The sequence below is a fragment of the Anomaloglossus baeobatrachus genome, chromosome 3 (assembly GCF_048569485.1).
Source record: "Anomaloglossus baeobatrachus isolate aAnoBae1 chromosome 3, aAnoBae1.hap1, whole genome shotgun sequence".
Taxonomy (NCBI): Eukaryota; Metazoa; Chordata; class Amphibia; order Anura; family Aromobatidae; genus Anomaloglossus; species Anomaloglossus baeobatrachus.
Genome location: NC_134355.1, coordinates 506,066,931 through 506,087,465, shown reverse-complemented (window position 1 = coordinate 506,087,465; position 20,535 = coordinate 506,066,931). Strand labels below are relative to the sequence as shown.

The 20,535-nt window shown below is 42.0% G+C and overlaps 1 protein-coding gene across 2 annotated transcripts in view; it reads left to right on the top strand.

The window, feature by feature from the left end:
* Positions 1 to 19,128, top strand: part of MLF1 (myeloid leukemia factor 1) — a 63,809-nt gene extending 44,681 nt beyond the window's left edge. For both annotated transcript variants that reach the window (XM_075340691.1, XM_075340690.1), the window contains 4 exons: positions 5,875 to 6,003; positions 14,030 to 14,189; positions 15,648 to 15,789; positions 18,506 to 19,128. In XM_075340691.1, the coding sequence (XP_075196806.1) occupies positions 5,875 to 6,003; positions 14,030 to 14,189; positions 15,648 to 15,789; positions 18,506 to 18,536 (462 nt within the window). In that variant the 3' untranslated portion in view covers positions 18,537 to 19,128. The remainder of the gene's footprint in view (positions 1 to 5,874; positions 6,004 to 14,029; positions 14,190 to 15,647; positions 15,790 to 18,505) is intronic.
* The last annotated feature ends 1,407 nt before the right edge of the window (positions 19,129 to 20,535 follow it).

The following is a 20,535-nucleotide window of genomic DNA, read 5'->3' as shown; positions in this document are numbered from 1 at the left end:
TTTGTGGTGACCACAAAAATGCAGCATGTCGATTATTTCTGCGTTTTTCACAGCGGTTTTCACTCATTGAATGCAATGCACAAAAACGCGGTAAAAACACACAAAAACCGCACCCGCGGTAAAAACGAGGGTGCGTTTTTTGTGCGTTTTTGCGGACAAAAACGCACAAAAAACGCAGCGTGAAAAAAAAGCCTAGTGCGCACATAGCCTTAGACATATCGTAGCGTGTGACAGCTACGAACGACTGTGAACGAGCAAAAATACTCACCTTATCGTTGCTGTTGACACGTCGTTCATTTTTAAAATGTCGGTCCTCCTTTCTATGCTCCGGTTGTGCATTGTTCCCGAGGCAGCACACATCGCTCCGTGTGACACCCCGGGAACGATTAACAACAGCTTACCTGCGTCCCGCCGGCAATACAGAAGGAAGGAGGTGGGCGGGATGTTACGTCCCGCTCATCTCCGCCCCTCCCTTCTATTGGCTTCAGGAAGAGGATGTTCTCCGCCCACAGCGACGTCGTCCGGGAGGTAAGTGCATGTGACAGGGTGTTAACGACTTTGTGCGCCACGGGCAACTAATTGCCTGTGTCGCACAAACGACGGGGGCGGGTACGGTCGCTCAAGCGATCGCACAATAGATCATCCCGTGTGACGCCGGCCTTACTCTTTACGCTAACCCATCGCTACTGCATAGTTTACTAAGGGGTGACAGGAAGGGAACATTACAGTGATTATCGATCAATAACAGCTTTGCAAAGTATGCAGCAGCTCTGGGTCAGTGAGATTCCACTCATCAACTGAAAGATGATCCGGGTTTGTGGGATTCTAATCTTCATGCCGGGATCCCCCAATCCTGAAACTCCGGCTTGTGGACTGTATGGGAGGGATGGCTTTAGGGTTACATTATCAGTATTTACTAAAGTTTACTCAATAAAGCTAAGAAATTATTAGTCTGGTGCCGCCTACTCTCTTATCAAAATGAGGGCCCCAGACTATTGGTAGGTATTCTATTTTTGCAGAACACTGAGCTGCCCTGGTGGACCTGGCTCGTCCTACATTAGGAGAAGCTTCTTTTTTAAAATTGGTTGTTTTCGTGAGATCGGTTTAATTCCGATTTGTCATCCCTTTCATAATCAATTTGAAACATTACCATTACTCACCACTTTTATAGAGTTATATTAATTAGCCTTCATCATCTGCTGATTTTCTTTCTTGGAGTCCTGTGAGGTCAGCCTAAAATAAAGCAAGCAGAGGCAGTTCTAGAGGAAGAAACTTTCATATCATATTGGTGTCTGGGTTTTCTGTTACAAAATTATGGTGATCCAGGTCATAAGGGTGCATGTGATCCGGTTATGATACAGTTTCCACCCCTGCACAATGGCTGCCAAGAAGATGTTCTCTGTGCCTTGACAGAATCTTCATTCACCAGTCCTGATGGCGATTAATAGAAGCTTTTCAAGCCTTTTGGAATACTTTTCTTTTGCCAGACTAAGATCTGTTTAGTCTTTCCAAAAAAATGCCTGCTTTATACCTAGACTTGATTTAATGCCCCATTTTATATATCCTCGTTCTTGCTATATATAACCTTTCCCTTCACATACACTCTATTGTAACTGTCTACCATGTTTGGTCAGGGTGGAAGGCTACACAGACTTGCTTATGTGTACAGTGTATCAGCCAAGTCTATATATGAGTGATTCATACTTTAATGTAGTAATATTATCTCCCCTCTAAGGCTGCATCTCCAGTGTTAAAAAAAATTCTAATCTTCTCTCGCACACGAGACACTCAAGCCCTGGGATCATAGTGCTATAATCGTGCTATCGGCTCGCAATCTCACATTTGCTCTTCCAAAAACATAGCACACCAGTTCCAGCCGAGCTTGTGAATATCAGCCGCTACCTTATCCTGTGACAGGAAAAGTCATCCTCATGCTGGCAGCTATATGTCACATGTGTTACATTCACTGATATACTTTATTTTTTTCCATTAGTAAACACTGTATAATAATCTTTTCATTTTCGCTTTGTATTCTGCACTTGCTTTATAATGTTTTTTTTGTTTTCTCCAGTTCCAAAACAAAAACAATATGTTGTGTATTAGAAAAGTATATAGCGGGCTTTACACGCAACGACATCACTAACGAGATGTTGTTGGGGTCACGGAATTTGTGACGCACATCCGGCCTCGTTAGCAACGTCGTTGCGTGTGAAATGCAGGAACGACCTGTTAACGATCAAAATTACTTACCAAATTGTTGATCGTTGTCTAGTCGATCCTATCCTGATTATCGTTGCTGCTGCAGGACGCAGGTTGTTCGTCGTTCCTGAGGCAGCACACAGCGCTACGTATGACACCACAGGAACAAGGAATATCACCGTACCTGTGGCCGCCCGCAATGAGGAACGAAGGCGGTGAGCGGGATGTTCGGCCCACTCATCTCCGCTTCTATTGGGCGGCCGCTTAGCGACGCCGCTGTGACGCCGAGCGAACCGCCCCCTTAGAAAGGAGGTGGTTCGCCGGCCACAGTGAAGTCGCTAGGCAGGTAAGTATGTGTGATTTGCCCGTGACGTACAACCGACGGGGCCGGGTGCTTTCACCAGCGACATCACTAGCGATGTCACTGTGTGTAAAGCCCGCTTATAACACAAGGTATTGCAGCTTTCTACCATAGTTTGTGCCTAACGATCTTCACCTTTTTACTAAGCTCTGCTTTTTGTCAGCAAAAGAAATTTATCCTGATAATGTACAGTCATGGGCAAAAGTTTTGAGACTGCTAAATTTTGGTTTTCACAAAATTTTCTGCTTCATTGTTTTTAGATATTTTAGTAAGATGTTGCTAGGGTTACTGAAATATAATTATCTGCAATTCTTAAGTTTTTATATTGACACGGGCATCAAGTTTATATAAAAACTCAATATTTACAGTGTCGTCCCTTATTTTTCAAGATTTTTGCAGTTCGCCCTGACATTCTGGATCTCAGTTTCTGAGCCAAATCCTGTCTGATGACAGCCCACTCTTGTGTAATCAGTATTCGTATTTTATCAAAATTCTTGATAATTGTGTTTGTCCATGTTACAAAGCAAAAGGTGGCTCAGTGAACAAATCCTAAATTGTTTGGGCTCATGGCCAGGAAGTTCCCCAGATCTCAATCCTATTGAAAACCTGTAGTCCATTGTCAAAAACTGAGGAAAGTACCATTCTAGACGCTTCATCACCACATTTCTCTTTTATTGTTGGGAGAAGTTTCTTTTAGAGGATGGTTTACACCTTTGTGACTTAAAGGGAACCTATCACCAGATTTGGGGCCTATAAGCTGCGGCCACCACCAGTGGGCTCTTATATGCAGCATTCTAACATGCTATATATAAGAGCCCAGGCTGCTGTGTAGAACATAAAAAACACTTTATAATACTCACCAAGGAGGTCTCTCCGGTGGAGAATGGTCAAATGGGTGGCACCATTCTCCAGTGCCGACGCCTCCCCTTTCGGCCATGTTGGTCTTCCTTCTTCTGAAGCCGGCATGCATGACGCGTCCTACGTCATCCACACTCGCCGGCATTGAGGTCCTGCGCAGGCACACTACAATACTTTAATCTGCTCTCAGCAGGCACGTGCACGTGCACAGGACCTCACTGCCGGCGAGTGTGTATGATGTAGGACGCATCATGCACCCAGGCTTTAGAAAAAGGAAGACAAAGATGGCCGAAAGAGGAGGCGCCAATCCCGGAGAATGGTGCCACCTATTTGACCTGTCTGCACCGGAGCGACCTCCTAGGTGAGTATTATAAAGTGTTTTTTATGTTCTACACAGCGGCCAGGGCTCTTATATACAGGATGTTAGAATGCTGTATATAAGAACCCACTGGTGGTGGCCGCAGCCTATAGACCCCAAATCTGGTGACAGGTTCCCTTTTATACTTACCTGAGAGATAAGTGAATAGCATCCCCTGAGGGGTGAACATGCGTTATCTGTCAGCTGTACACTATAGCTGAATCTGTGCTGCATCAGTCATGATTGGTGTTGACACTGACCATGGCAGTTTAACCCCTTAGATGATCCTATCAACAGTGACTTCGGCATCTAGGTGGTTAACACAGTATGGGGGCTTCATCTATAACCCCATCAGCATCCTGAGATCATGATTGTGTGATCCTGATGTTGCCGTGGTAATTCACGGCCAAATTATGCCCTTACAGTCTTAACTGTTCAGAAGTTAGCAACATTTAGGTGGTAAAAAATAATATTTTTCTTTCCTGTCATGCCACTTTGCATTAATTCCTGAAAAACAGCTGAAGGGTTAATAAACTGACCGCACTTTTTAATATGTTGAGGGGTGTTGTTTCTAGCCCCTTACTGACATGGGACATACCGGTATGTCCTATGTGTGCCCCTTCCTTTGATGCGGGCTGACACGTTGAGCCCACACCTTTCCTTGTACCTATTGGCTAACATCAGCTGACATACACCTCTTACAGGCTCTAGTGGATCAGCGATCCACCAGTGCCTGTTAACTAGTTAAATCCCACTGTCATTCTCTGACAGCGGGATTCTACACACACAGGAAGGGAGCGTGTCATTCTCCGGTTCCATCGGCGGCCCCGTGATGTGATCGCAGTGCCCCGATGTGTTATGACAGTTGCAGGTCAGCTGATGACCCCTGGGTCTGTCATGATGCTCTTCCTGTGAACACTGGCTGAGAGAACCCCCAAACCATTCCAACTAAATCTGAATTCAAATATGGCGCTTGTTCCCTTCTTCACTTTGCCTCAAAAGTAGTTTTCGACCACATATGGGGTATAGGTGAACTCAAATTTGGGGTTCAAGCAATATTTTTGTATTTAAAAATGTATTTTTTTCATTTTCACGGCTCAGCGTTTTAAAATTCTGTGAAGCACCTAGGCGCTCAAGGTGCTCACCAAACATCTAAACAAATTCCTTGAGGGGTCTAGTTTCCAAAATATGGTCACTTGTGGGGAAGCTCCACTGTTTAGGCACCTCAGGGGCTCGCCAAATGTGACATTACGTCCGCTATCTATTCCAGCTAATTTTGCGCTGTAGAATTCAAATGGTGCTCCTTCCCTTCCGAGCTCTGCTGTGTGCCCAAACAGTAGATTTCCACCACATATGAGGTGTCAGCATACTCAGGAGAAATTGCACCATAAATTAAATGGTGCATTTTTTCTTGTTACCCTTGTGAAAAGGCAAAATTTGGGGCTAAAGTAAGATTTTTGTGGGGAAAAAAGTAATATGTTCATGTTTTCCTTCCACATTGCTTTAGCTCCTGTTAAGCACCTAAAGGGTTAAGCTTCTTGAATTTGATTTTGAGCAATTTGAGGAGTGCAGATTGTAGAATAGTGTTACTTTTGGGTATTTTCTGTCACCTAGGCCTCTCAGTCACTTCAAGTGTGATGTGGTCCCTAAATAAAAATGGTTTTGTAAATTTTCTTGGAAAAATGAGAAATTGCTGATAAACTTTGAACCCTTCTAAGTTCCTAACAAAATAGGAAATAGGCGCGTGCGCAGTGCTAAGTTCATGTTGCTTACAAAAATAAAATGTTTCACTCTTATGGTGAAAATGGATACACATACCAAAAATGGATGAAAATTGGATTAGGCACACTGAGAATGGAGAGTACAAAAACCCCCCAGAACTCTGATGTCTCACTGATTTGGAGTCCAAACACCAGCTATAGGGCAGAACTTCAATTGTAATTTACATGTCTTTGTACATCAGAGTAACAAGTGGTACTGCCCTCTGCTGAACTTCATGATACTGTATTATGCCAGTAAGACCTTATATCGTCATACCTCGTACTGTCTACTGTTTTCACCATCATTTATTACACACGATTTATCTTGTTCTTTGCAGGAAGGATTGGCAGACAGACCCGACGTTCACTCATTTAAGTCTTCCTCTGTGATGACATATTCCAAGACTGGTGACGAACCTCCTAAGATTTTCCAAGCAACAAGTCAAACCCGTAAAGCTCCTGGTGGTGTAAGTGACACATTAGTTTTATGTCTATAACAAGCTCTGAATTTTATAAACCAGAATAATTATTTGACGTCAAAGCTATAAAGTGATGTGAGGGCTATAAAATAAAGTTGACTCACATAGAAGTCTAACTTTGAACTCTTAAAATGTACCATGGTGTACACTGATGAGCAAAAGAGTGACAAAGTTTTGATCTTTTGACTTTCAGGCTCCATATCTCACCATCCACTACAGCATTGAGTGTAAAACTACCTTCATTTTATAGACAATCATCTTGGCTATCTCGTACATAAATTTGATATGAAACTATTTAGCATATAAAATATTTAGCAAATGCAGATTCTTGTCATGTCACTTTATTGTTTTGCTTCTGGTGGTGGAAAAATATTTTTCTTCTTAAATACTATAAATTACAAACTGTTCTCACATTCCCTAATAGTTATTAGTGTGTTACAGTGTGTCATTAGGTTGATTCCCAAGCGAAAGGTAATTGGTTAGAATCGAAAAGCATTTATAAAGAAGCTTTCCCAAGAAAAGAGGAACAGCATCATCCAGCTCATCGGTAGTGGTTTCTCGGCCAATAAAATTGGCAAACTGCATTATGTTTGTGCCATAACAGTTGGAAGAAATCCATCCATCCATTCAAAATCAAGAGGTGAACGTCCAGGCAAATATGAGTGAACAAGTGAACTTATCACAAGGTCTATCAATTCTGGAGTGACAAACATGGCAGTGGAGGTGGCTCGTATGCTTCATGATAGGGAGATCAGACGTCTATGCAAGCATTGTTCAACACACAAGTCTGGTATGTTGGCCTGATAAAAGGTAAAGAAGCCTCGACTTCAATATCGTCATAAGTGTCGGATTGAGTTTGCAAAAAAGTAAGAAAAGTAGACAGTAGAAGACTGGAAACTGGTGATTTGGAGTGATGAGACAAAAGTCAATAGACTAGGCTCTCATGGGTGCAAATAGGTCTGAAAGAAACAAAGAAAAAGAGGCTAACAGATTGAAGGAACTGTCATATTTGGTGGATGAAGTATGATATGGGGTTGTTTCATAGCCAAAGGTGTTAGATACTTAACCAGCATCAATGCTGAGCTACGGCATATGTGAGTATCCCACAAGACAAGTTATTTCATATACTCGCGTACTATGGGTATGAAAAGGACGAGATAGTGTTCCAGCAGGACAATGACCCGAAGCATATGTTGAGATTTGCAAGGAAATGGTTCAATGACAATGAAGTAAAGGGGCTGGTTGGCCCCCACAGTCCCCAGACCACAACCCAATCAAACTTATGGGTAGAGTTGAAGAAAAGGCTGTATACATAACCAAGTGAGTCGACCAGTATGCACCAACATTGGGAACGTGTAGAAAAGACCTGGGATGAGATTCTGTTCAAGACATGCTTGAATCTGATTGAGCGCATGCCCAGAAGGATTCAGGCAGTGTTGAAAGCCAAAGGTGGATTTTCCAAATACTAACAAAATAATAAAAAATAAAATTTAGATTTTTAGGAGTAAAACAGGTACCATGCAGTGACATTACAGGAATTTGTATAACTAATCATATGCTAAATAGTTACAAGTCAAATTTATGCATAAGATAGCCAAGATGATTGTGTATAAAAGTAAGGTAGTCTCACATTCTAATCTGCAGTGAATGGTGAGATATGGAGCTACATTGAACATTAGCTCATGTGTGTATAATTTGCTTCCTGCTCTTCTTGATGGATAGCATTGAGTAATTTTACTTTGGTACTTGGATGACTAATTTAACTCTGGCCTTTCAGTGGCTCCTTTGCAGCTGCTGTACCTAATGCCACTAAGAAATATGAATTTGAACCCTAAAGCGAGCACATGTCCCCTTCTAGACGGAAGTAGAAAATAGCAATCTGTCAAAGAAGTATGTGCTTCAACAAAGGTCTCTAAGAATATTACATGGGAGCTTCCTGCCAGTCAGCGACATGGTGCAGTAATTAGTTGCTGTTTTGTGAAGAAAATATTAAGGCATGATTATTAGCTAGTGAGTCAAGGAGAGTGCTGAAGGCCATACAGTTTATATTTAGGGAAGGCCAAGGGTGGCACATCATTGACTAAAAATAACAGCCACCAAGCATCACCATCCCAAAACAATCATAAACCTACTAGATGACATGAAATACACCACAAAACATATATCTGTATATGATATGAAGAAATTTCTGGAAGCCTATATTTATCCTGCAGCATAGACTAGGCCAGCCTAAAAGGTATGTTGCGTGTATAGTCGCATAGGGTGTATCTCTGACACCTCTGAAGGCTGGCACTACTGGAACTGGTATTCTGAGAACTTGGAGCTTGCATGCCCAAAACTTCATGCAGTACCTAAACCTGGGGTAAGGCAAGTGCATAGGGCAGTTGGACCTATGTTTCTTAGTTTATTAAAGGGGTTGTTCACTTTAAAAAAATAATCTTTAGATATGTTCTTAGTATAAATATATCCATTTTACTACATACTCGCCTAAAAATTGAAATTGCAACACTAAGAAGGAAAAGTTGTGGAATTATGAAAATCACAGGATAGATAGACATGGTAATGATATGCAAACATTGACAAAATGGAAACAAATTTTTTTTAAACACCTCAATTTATTCAGTATCAAGTCTGGGCATCACGTACACACACACACACTTATATGCTTTGACCTGCTACCTGTGAGGTTATTAATGGGGATGTTCTGGCATGCTGATTTCACTTGGGCACATAAATCAGCAAGATCCTCTGCTAACTTTGAAATTACCAATCAATGATGTCCTACATATGTGGGTTGGGAGACAAGTCTGGAGATGCTGTAAGCCATGGTAACACATTTAGCCCATGCAGGCTGCCCACAGTAACACAAGCAAGATTCATACCTGGCATTGTCGTGTTGAAAAATGACTCCTGGGACACTTGCATGCCCAAATAGCAGAAAATTCCTTCCAAAACCATTAATAACATCAATTATAGCATGCCAAGGTGTGTAAGCATGCGTATTTCTGCTCGTGGCGCTCATTTTTCATTTTTTGCATTTCATTAATACAGGATCTATCAAATCTGTGATCCTGGACTAATGACTTAAAATTTGAAACATTTGGCTGTAACAGAAGAGTTTGCATGCTAAAGTGTTGAACAGGGGTACAATGAGTGTCTCTCGGCAATGGTGAAGCATGAAGGAGGTTCCTTCAAAATGGATTTGGGGATTTGGTCAGGATTATTTGTGTCCTCATTGCTGAGAAATATAGGCAGATACTTATCCATCATTCAATACCATGAGACAGGTGTCTGGCTCCAAATGTATTCTATAACAACATAAAACATAAAATTAAAATCATTAAAGGGGTTTTCTGGGATTTGTTTTTTTGTTCCCATGACGCTAAGAACTTATCAGCAGGTAGTTACGAACTCCCTGCCTGTTCTGCTCCGCTACGATCTCTCGTGGCTCACACGGCGATTATCTTGCTTTCCTTTCACCTCATGTCAATAGTTCTTTCTCTTCCGGTCTGCTTTTTTGACAGATTATCACCCCCAACATCATGCCGATTGTATGCTGACTCTTGGGGGTTAGGAGGTCTTTCAGACATCCACTATGGGGCTGAGCGTACCCGGACTGTAAAAGTCTGGATCCACATGGTTTCAAAGATGCCCGGATGTCGTGCCCGGAATTCTGGGTGTACGATCTGGATTCAGCACTGGGGAAATTAAAGGAAAAATAAAGAAAACAAGAATTAAGCGAGTGTTTCATACTTATGGAGACTGTGTCATGGCGGCAAACTACTTTCGGGTCGCGCATTTATTTCCTGTACTGCACAATATGTTCATCGCATACACATTGCTTTCTGTGCTTTCCCCGCCCGCCGGCTGTCCTGTCGTCTGTGATTGGTTGCAGTTAGACACGCCCCCAGCCTGTGACAGTGTCTGCCTGCAGTCATTGCTCATCGCGGCTCAGTCATTGTATGCATTCACAGCCAGCGGTCTTGTTCTGTGGCCGCTTGCTGTGAGATGTAGCAGAGCTGGAAGCACCGTGGGACCTCGAGTGAATTATGCCGGACCTGGAGGGGTGTTTGGGGTTAATAAAGTGGTGATAGAGGGTGTGTTTTTGTATTTTATTCCAAATAAAGGATTTTTTCTCTGTGTTTGTACCTATTTACTTTCATTTACAGGATAGTGAAGCATGAATCTCATAGATGCCTGTGCCATCATAACCTAGGGTTTAGTAGCAGCTGTGCGCTGTTATTAACCCCTGCTTTCACCCTGATTCCCACCACACCAGAGCAACAGGAAGAGCCGGTAAAGGACCGGGATTGTCACAATGTCTAATGTATGTGCAATACAGGGCGGCTGAGAATACCAGCCACCAGATGGCTTTATCTTGGCTGAGTATCAAAATTGGGGGAAACCGCATGTCGTTTTGTTTTTAAATTATTTATTTAAATAAATAAAAAAAAAAAGCCTCATGCGGTTTCTCTTAGGACAGGATCACACTTGCGAGGGACTCGCGTCACATCACCCGGCACAGCCGCACACTTTCCTAACAGGAGTGGGTCGGCCGTTGTGTTTCTATGTACCTGCACGCTCATGTTCGGAGAGCGGCAAGCCTTGCCAGGTGATGTTATGTCAGACTCGCACGAGTCTCGTATCACATCACTCGGCACAGCCGCACACTCTTCTGACAGGAGCAGGTCGGCCGCATGTGCTTCTGTGTACCTGCACGCTCATGTTTGGAGAGCGGCAGCCCGTGCCAGGTGATGTGATGTTATGCGAGTCCCTCGCACATGTGACTCTGAGCTTATTTTGATACACAGCACAGATAAAGCCCAACAGCTGAGGGCTGCAGCCGTGGGCTTTATCTATACTGGCATTAGAATATGGGGGACCCTGCGCCGATTGTTTTATTTATTAATTTATTTTTATACCACCATACTGACCCGCAGACACTTGCACTGCTTTCCCCACCCACCAGCCATCCTGGCGCCTGTGATTGGTTGCGGTCAGCTGACACGCTGACACTTGGGGTGGGGATGCGTCTAACTGCAACCAATTACACGCGCTGGTGGGCGGGCAAAGCAGCGAATATTCAATGAGGGTCAATTGTGGCTCCAGAAGGGAATGCGTGACCTGGAACTGGCTTACCGCCATGACACAGCCTCGGTGAGTACACCGCACGTACCCCCTATATCTTCCACCAACGTTTTAAAATACCTGGATTCTGGTCCCCATAGACTTATATGGGTACCAGATTCCGTAGCGGATCGGGGGTTTTTTCAATTTAGCAGGGACCTGCCAGTCCCGTTTTTTTTGCATGTTCGACCAGGTCTAGTCCACTATATCAGATAGCAATGCATAGGCTGGCTGCGCATCTCCCAACCTGGGCGTTACAGCTTCGTATATTTTATGAGGCTATCACACTCCGTTCAGGAGACACGCAGTCAGTCCATGCATTGTGATCTGAGATTGGACCGATCATGGATCTCTGAAAGAGCCCTTAGGTTTTGGGACCTGGCTATCAATCAGCACAGTATAGGCAGTGGCACACCATCAACAGAGCAGAGCGCAAGAGGAGGAGTTGCTCTGTTGATATGATGTTAAAATAAACCAGAGAATCGCCAGCCAGAACAATCTGTGACTGCTGTGAGCCGGAAGAGATTCTCCTATGGCAGAGCAGGTGGGCAGTTAAGCAGGCAGGTAATTAACGTGCAAAGGGGTCCTGCTTCATCATGGGTGCTTTTCTTTTTTACTTCATAACCTAGTGATCTGCATTTCTACTATACCTTGTAGGTGTTAGATCACCAAAAAGAGAAACCGATCAATGGTCATAAAATATAAAGTTTTTATTGATATCCGTTTAAAAACAATTCATGCATATACCAATAATTTATTTAAAATACACACACCGTAACTGGAAGAAGGACGTCACAAAAAATTGTATAAGATAGCATACAAAACAGGGTGTGGGTGAATTGTAAAGAGGTAAGTTTTTATCATTATAGTTAGAATGTAAATATATAAAAATAACTGCTTATAATTATTATAATTATAAGGGTAACAAGCACAAGAAAAGGTGCAGCCAGAGGTCAGGCCACAGAAAGTCCAGCGCCCATCGCCCCAGAATATATCAGAACAATTCACCCAGACCACAGCAAGTGTTTGCAGTTCATAAGGAAAGCAGAACTATAAAAAAGCAAAACATTCAAAGTGTCAGAATCGACACAGGGATACACATGGTAGTGAGATATTTACTCAGCAAATAATAGGAAACTGCTTCCTGAGTAGATAGTGACGCCCACACCCCGACGCGCGCACGTTTCGTTGCCGTCTTGTTCAGGGGGGACCCCCTGAAGAAGACTGCAACGAAACGTGCGCGCGTAAATATCTCACTACCATGTGTATCCCTGTGTCGATTCTGACACTTTGAATGTTTTGCTTTTTTATAGTTCTGCTTTCCTTATGAACTGCAAACACTTGCTGTGGTCTGGGTGAATTGTTCTGATATATTCTGGGGCAATGGGCGCTGGACTTTCTGTGGCCTGACCTCTGGCTGCACCTTTTCTTGTGCTTGTTACCCTTATAATTATAACAATAACAATAATTATAAGCAGTTATTTTTTATATATTTAGATTCTAACTATAATGATAAAAACTTACCTCTTTACAATTCACCCACACCCTGTTTTGTATGCTATCTTATACAATTTTTTGTGACGTCGTTCTTCCAGTTACTGTGTGTGTATTTTAAACAAATTATTTGTATATGCATGAATTGTTTTTAAACGGATATCAATAAAAATTTTATATTTTATGACCATTGTTCGGTTTCTCTATTGGTGATTTATATTTAAATCCGAATGGTCCTATTGGTCCAATATACCCTGACATTGATTATAATCTTATGATTGTTATACAATATTATTAGCAATATCATATTTATAGACGTGATATGGGTATTGTTCTCTAACCTTTGGTGTTTATCTTGTAGGTGTTAGGGGTGGATGTACCTTTAAAAAAAATCTTACACCACTATGGGATTGTTCACTTTGTGTTTATTCTATGCCTTTGGGGGGGGAAATTCGTGAAAAACCCCCACAGTGTTTTATAGTACCAGCAAAGTGAATGAGATTTCTGAAATCTCATGCTCCGCACATGCCGCTTATCTTTTCCTTCCAGGTTTGAACCTTCAAAATGTTTTCTGCATAATGTCAATTTTTTCAGTGTTTCTGCAACGTTTTTCACCAATTCAAATGCATGGGGAAAAAACACAGTAGAAATGCATTAAAAATACTCACAATATGCATGTATATTACACAGCATTTTTCCTGCCAACACTCTGGTTTTAAAAAAATCTGCTGTAAATTCTAAGGGGTACTTTGCACACTACGACATCGCAAGCCGATGCTGCGATGCCAAGCGCGATAGTCCCCGCCCCCGTAGCAGCTGCGATATCATTGTGATAGCTGCCGTAGCGAACATTATCGCTACGTCTGCTTCACATGCACTCACCTGTCGTGCAACGTCGCTCTGGCCGGCGAACCGCCTCCTTATTAAGGGGGCGGGTTGTGCGGCATCACTGCGACGTCACACGGCAGGTGGCCAATAGGAGAGCAGAGGGACGGAGATGAGCGGGATGTAAACATCCCACCCACCTCCTTCCTTCCGCATTGCTGGCCGGGACGCAGGTAGGAGATGTTCCTCGCTCCTGCGACTTCACACACAGCAATGTGTGCTGCCGCAGGAGCGAGGAACAACATCGGACCGTCGCGTCAGCGTAATTATGGAATTCGCCGACGCTATACCGATGATACGATTACGACGATTTTGAGCTCTTTAATCGTATCATCTAGGCTTTACACACTACGATGTCGAGAGCGACGCAGGAAGTGCATCACTTTCGACATGACCCCACCGACATCGCAGCTGCGATGTCGTAGTGTACAAAGTACCCCTAAATGTGTGCACCTACCCTAATGGAGTTGTAATAGTAGTCCTAATGAAAACTACTATTTCCATGCAGATAAAAGAAACAAAGAAATCTGTCAAAGACTCTGAAAGTGGAGTGGAACAAATGGCTGTTGGACATCACATTAAAGACCGAGCCCACATTGTCAAGCAAATGAAGAACAACAAGACTGGAGATCAAGAACTCAACCAGGAATTTTTAAATATGGATGAATGTGAGTCCTAGTTTTCTTTCAGATCCTTCTAGATATTTTGCACCTTTTGGTATTTAGATTAGTCTTGACAATACTGATTTCAAGGCTTTTATAGAACATAAAATAATATAGTGTTAACAATGTAGACTCGATGAACATTGTTAAAGTTTATTCTCAAAGGGACCTTTCTATAGCTTTGTAGCATATGTTTTTGCTCCTGTTTTCTTTCTACTGCTTCCTTGAGTACTCAGTTTTGATCGTTTTTGGTTTGTTTTTTGTGCTGTCTTTGTTTTGCTTTTATTATTTTTTATTTTGTCATACAGTTCTAGTGATGCGCTATACTATTTATACACTACAAATTGTACGATCATTACAGGGGGCGTGGCTCACTGGATTATCTGAAGGAGGGGGTCTTTAAGCCGCGTGCATTATTAACCCATTGAACACCACCTAGGTCAAAATTATAAACTATAAGCCACCAACTCTGCACTTTCCAAAAGAAAAAACATTAATTTTTAGGAGTAGGTACAAATGACATCTTTCAGATGTCGGCATACCCACCGAGGTTTTTTTTGTCATGTGGTAAGGCCCTTTTTAAAGGGTCGATATTGACTTTTTGAATTGCTGCTTCCAATAGTTGACACTACCGCTGCAGTCCTCTTTCTATCTAAAGAGGCTATTTGCATATTTACATTCCCAGAGAAGCATTGCATGGCCTAGGGTCTCCCTTCTCCAACCTGGCTAACTTTACAAAGAGAATCTGTACCCTTTAGGCTATGTGCGCACTACAACTGTGAAGTTTCTCAAGAAAATTTCTTGAGAAACTTCTGGGAGTGGAAGATTTCCGGACCTCCGGAAAAAATCCGCACCAAATCCGCGGATTAGCCGCGAATTTGCCGCGATTTTCCCCGAAGGTTGTTCCCTGCGGATTTTGCAGGCTATACTGCCGAAATCTGCAGGGTACCTGCGGAAAAGAATTGACATGCTCATTTTCTCAAGAAATTTTCTCAAGAAATTCTTCTCAAGGAAATTTCTTGAGAAAAATCCGCAGTGTGCGCACAGCTATTTTTTTTCACATAGGATTTGCTGGGAAATGTCTGCACAAAGATTGCAGACATTTCTCAAGAAATTTCCGCTGCAAATCCGCGGGTAAATCTGCGGGTAAAACGCACTAGTGCGCACATAGCCTTAGGCTGCTTAAGGAATACTCTATTTCTGGCCATTATCTGACTTGTAGCTTGCATTTTTCAACAACTTTTCCTATTGGCTCTATCGTTAATAGTTTACAGTTGTCTCTGAGCTTATGGATGGAGAAAAGCTGCCATGATATCTCCCATCCACGACACATAGACACATGATGGAGTCCTGCTGTCTTTATGTAGCAAACTGTCAAAGGCAGCATCTGCATGGAGGACGTTATATAGCAGAACTGAGCAGTGTGTAGCTGTTGGGCTGTAACTCTACTTTCTTCTGTTGCAGCTGATGCACCATCATTTGACAATGAATGGGAACGAGTGATTTCAGATTTTAAGCCGCATGAAAGACTATTCTCCATAGAAGCCCCAAAACACCAAAAAGTCCAGTATTCTACCAAAATAGGACTTCCCAAATTGCCTAAAAGGTAAGAGTGAAAAGCAATTGTGTAAAAGTATCAGTAATATGTGCAATGTCAGTAATGTGGTGGTGTGTTCCACAGAAGTGTCACTTACTGTGTTAGTGTTTTATCGGCAGATTATCTCTACAGGACTAGGTTCCTCCTGCCTCCTAGTCATCTTATGTTTACCCTCACCCCCACCACCAATTAGCATTTTTATGTCAATGTGCAGTGTACACAGAAAGCTGCCAATCAGTGTGTGTGGTGGGATTATACAGGGCTCAGCATCAGTTCAGTTACTGTACCCCATTAGGTTTTTGCTACCACATACATTTTGACAGGCACTTGTATATGTAATTTATTTTTTACAGTCTCTTCCCTCTGAGATGCATATACGAGGTGCTGCTGATAAGTCTTTGGCTTTACCCAGAAATAAATGAGATAAGATGATGAAACTTTACATTTATTCCATATACTCTCCACTGATGTCAGTACACTTCTTACATTGGTATTCCAAGTTCTGTAAGCCTAGCAAAAAGACGGCTTTCAGTTGTGCCTCAAAGGAGACATCCGTAGTAGCCATGGCATCAGAAATGGTGTGAAATTTGGTACCTTTGAGGTGATTCTTCAGGTTTGGAAACAGATGATAGTCGGAGGGAGCTAGATCTGGTGAATAAGGTGGGTAGTCAACCAGCTGGAAGCCCAGCTCTCCCAGTTTTGCCGTGGTTGCTTGTGCAGTGTGAGCGGAGGCGTTATCTTCCAGGAACAAGATTCCTTTGGCCTTCAGAGCTGCCTTCAATTGGTCCAAAAGTTCAATGTAATACCGTGCATTAATGGTGGAATCCTTTTGAAGGTAGTCCACTAGCAGCATGCTCTCCTTATCCCAGAACACAGACACCATCACCTTAGTGAGAGAAACAAAAGCCCTCATAACCAGTATAATTATATATAACCATCAGAGACCTCCTCAAGTGAGGGGCCCTGTGGTAAACACCTACTCCATGGAATACATGAAAAGACCAGAGGAAAGGAGTATATATGGTACAACATTATGACAAAGTTTATTGAAATGCATTGATAAACACAAACAATCAGGGCCATGATTAAAAAGGGTTAAAACCACATGAAAGGGTAATAATTCTGGGGGACTCTTGAGAAGCCTGAAAAAACACTTGATATGGGGTTACAGAAAAGATTGAAAATCCATGGAAGGTAAGCAAAGATATTCAGTATAATAAATCACAATGTAATAGAAAAAAGGTGAATCAGTGCTGTGAATAAAATGTAACTGGATATCATATCTACCAAAGTGCATGTGTCAGGTAAGAACAATGAGTCATGATAGATACCATGGGAATGGTAATATAGCAATTACATAATCGTATTAAGGCCCCATCACACACAACGAGATCGTTGCTACGTTACCGTTTTCGTGACGCAGCAGCGATCTCGTTATGTGTGACACCTACCAGTGATCAGACCCCTGCTGTGAGATCGCTAGTCATTGCTGAATGGTTGGGACCATTTTCTTCAAAGGCGATATCCTGCTGGGCAGGACGTATCGCTATGTTTGACACCTACCAACGACCTCCTAACAGTCCCAACGCCCGCCGAGATCGTTATACAGGTTGCTGATCGTTACTGCGTCGTTGGTAAGATCTGAATGTGTGACATCTCACCAGCGACCTCCCAGCGATTTACCAGCGATCCTTATCAGGTCACATCGTTTTCGGGATTGCTGGTAAGTCGTTAAATGTGACGGGGGCATTAGGGTTGTCAGGGACAAACCTACCTCTATCTTGATGTCAAGAAAGTCAGTGCTACTGCTGCTATGCCTGAAGGTGAGCCTGATGTTATAATCATTGCTGATCAATGATCTCATAAAGTCCTCAAGCTGCCCCGTCGTGCCCTGCCAAATTACCAAAATGTCATCAATGTACCTTAGCCAGCACTGCACATGGGCGCAGGCCCCCACGCCTCCGTTGCCAAAGATGGTCCGTTCCCAGAAACCCAGGAATAAATTGGCGTACGAAGGCGCACAGGCCGCGCCCATCGCAGTGCCATCACCTTAGTGGCTGATTTTTGCACCCTGACCTTCTTTGGACGAGGAAAACCACTGTTTCTCCACTCTTTTAACTGCTCCTTGTTTTCAGGGTCATACAAATGAATCCAATCTCATCCATGGTGACCAGTCAATCCAGGAAGTTCTTATCAGTCTGGAAACGCTGACAAATGGACCTGGAAGTTTTCACTCGCATGCTTCTCTGATCTGTTTTCAAACATTGGGGTCCCACTTTGCAGATAGCTTCCTCATGTCCAAATGTTCATGGATAATGACACAAAACAATGAACAATACAATTGAACTGAGTCTAGTGTCTAGTACTGAAAATCCTCAGGTTCTAATAAAATTTTTATTCTTTATTAATTTAATTTAAAATTACAACACCCTGTGCAAAAACGGGAACAATATGGAGGAATGGACTAGATAGATGGGATCCATACAGTGCCCTATGGGATCTGAGTCCTGCCTACCAACGGAGGGTATGACGCCGTAGCTTATTTTTTTTTAATGCCTTATGTGTTTCAATACATGTATATAACAAATAATTTAGAGGTCGAGTGATTATTCTATTTTGGATCCTTGTGTATTTATTCATTTCTCTAAACTGAATATTTTGATGAATAGACAAAGCGCTGTCTGCAGTTATAACATTACCTTTACATTTTTTTATATTATGTTAGGGAGCGGTGCATCTCAAAAATGGTCATCTAGAAGATTTGTCGAAGAATATGACATCAATAACTACAAGAATATTTCCAGGTCAACTAGGAAGCATTTGAAGGGACATGCAAGATGTAACGGGGTCTCTTAAATAAACCAGACATGCACATTTGATTGGTTCTGCATCTTATTTGAAAGGTCATTGAGTCCTGATGGTGCCTGCTCTCCTGTGCCAGCTTAGTGTTGTGCGAAGCTTCGTGTAGGACAGATCAGCACTTCTCTATCATGGTTGCCAATGTCATACTTTATAACTGAAAATGCACTTTACCAGGTTCAGTAAAAGATGTAGAAAATTAAACTAAAGCTATACTTTGCATTTGCAATTGTCCTAAATCTTATTATCTACTTTATTAAGATGCTAGCAATGTAATATACTGTAATTATTACTGTGAATCAGAAGTGTCTAAATTGTTAGTACCAAGGTCAATATCTCTATTGTTCACTAATTCTCCATATACATATAATATGAATTTTATATATCGTAATGAAGACCTGTTACAGGGATGGCTTTACCATTAGTGACATTTCACTGTGATCATAAAATGGGCGATGTTTGAAAAAAAAAAAAAAAAAAACACAAAAGGTCAGAACAATGACCATAGATGTATGCATTTTGTAACCTGCAACATTTTTTAGATAATGTGACTTATCACTATAGCAATAAATCCTAATATAAAAGCTTAAAAAAAGTCATTTGTTGGGTGACCTTTTACGGCAATAATCACAGGCATCATGTTAACCCCTTCACCTCCGGGTGATTTTCCGTTTTATTTTTTTCCTCCCCTTCTTCCGAGAGCCATAACTTTTTTTATTTTTCCATCAATCTTGCCATATAAGGGCTTGTTTTTTGTGGGAGAAGTTTGTACTTTTGAATGAAATTTAGTTTTACCATATAGTGTACTGCAAAATGGCAAAAAAATTCCATGTGCGAAAAAAGTGTGACTGCCCGATTGTTTTTGGGATATTTTATTCACCATGTTCACTATATGGTAAAACTAACGTGTATGTGTGATGCCTCAGGTCGGTGCGAGTTTGTAGACAACAAACATGTATAGGTTTACTTTTATCTAGGGGTTAAAAAAAAATTCACAATTTTGTCCCAAAAAAAGCGCACTTTTTTACACCATTTTCCGCTATCCGTAGTGTTCTCATTTTTCAGGAACTATGACTCAGTGATGGCTTATTTTTTGCGTCTCAAGCTGATTTTTTTAATGGTACCTTTTTTGCGCAGATGCTATGTTTTGATCGCCTGTTATCGCATCTTGTGCAAAATATGTGGCAACCAAAAAACGTAATATTGGCGTCAGAATTTTTTTGCCGCTACGTCGTTTACCAATCAAATTAATTGACTATATTTTGATAGATCGGGCATTTCTGAACGTGGCAATACCAAATATATGTTTTGGTTTTTTTTAACCCGTTAATATTCAATGGGACGTGATTTGAACTTTTAATTTTTTTTTATTTTTTAAAACTTTTTTTAACTGTTTTTTTTATATTTTATTAGTTCCCCTAAGGGACTAAAAGGATTAGCAGTCTGATTGCTTGTTCCTTTCTGAACATCACAGCTTCAGAGCTGAGATCTGCTGAAAAACTGCTCTCCTCTCACACACAGCAGTATGTCGGGTGTAAGAGGAAAGGACTCATGATAGCTACAGGAGTCATACCATGACCCTATGCTATAATTGCAACCATCGGAAGTCATGTGATCACATCACATGACTTTCGATGGCGCCAGGTAAGTGCTTAACACAGCACGCGGTTTCATCTCATTGTCACATATTGACGGCGAGATGCAAGGGGTTAACAGGTGTGAGTGGGTCCTGGACCCACTGGTGCCTAATAACCGCATATGTCAGCTTTTCAAATTAGCTAACATGTGCAAGGATCTCTGCCGGTTGCCCACGGCAGCTGGTAGGGATTAACCGGACACGATCCATGACGTACCCAGTATGTCATGTGTCGTGATTAGGTTAATGAGGGGAAATCA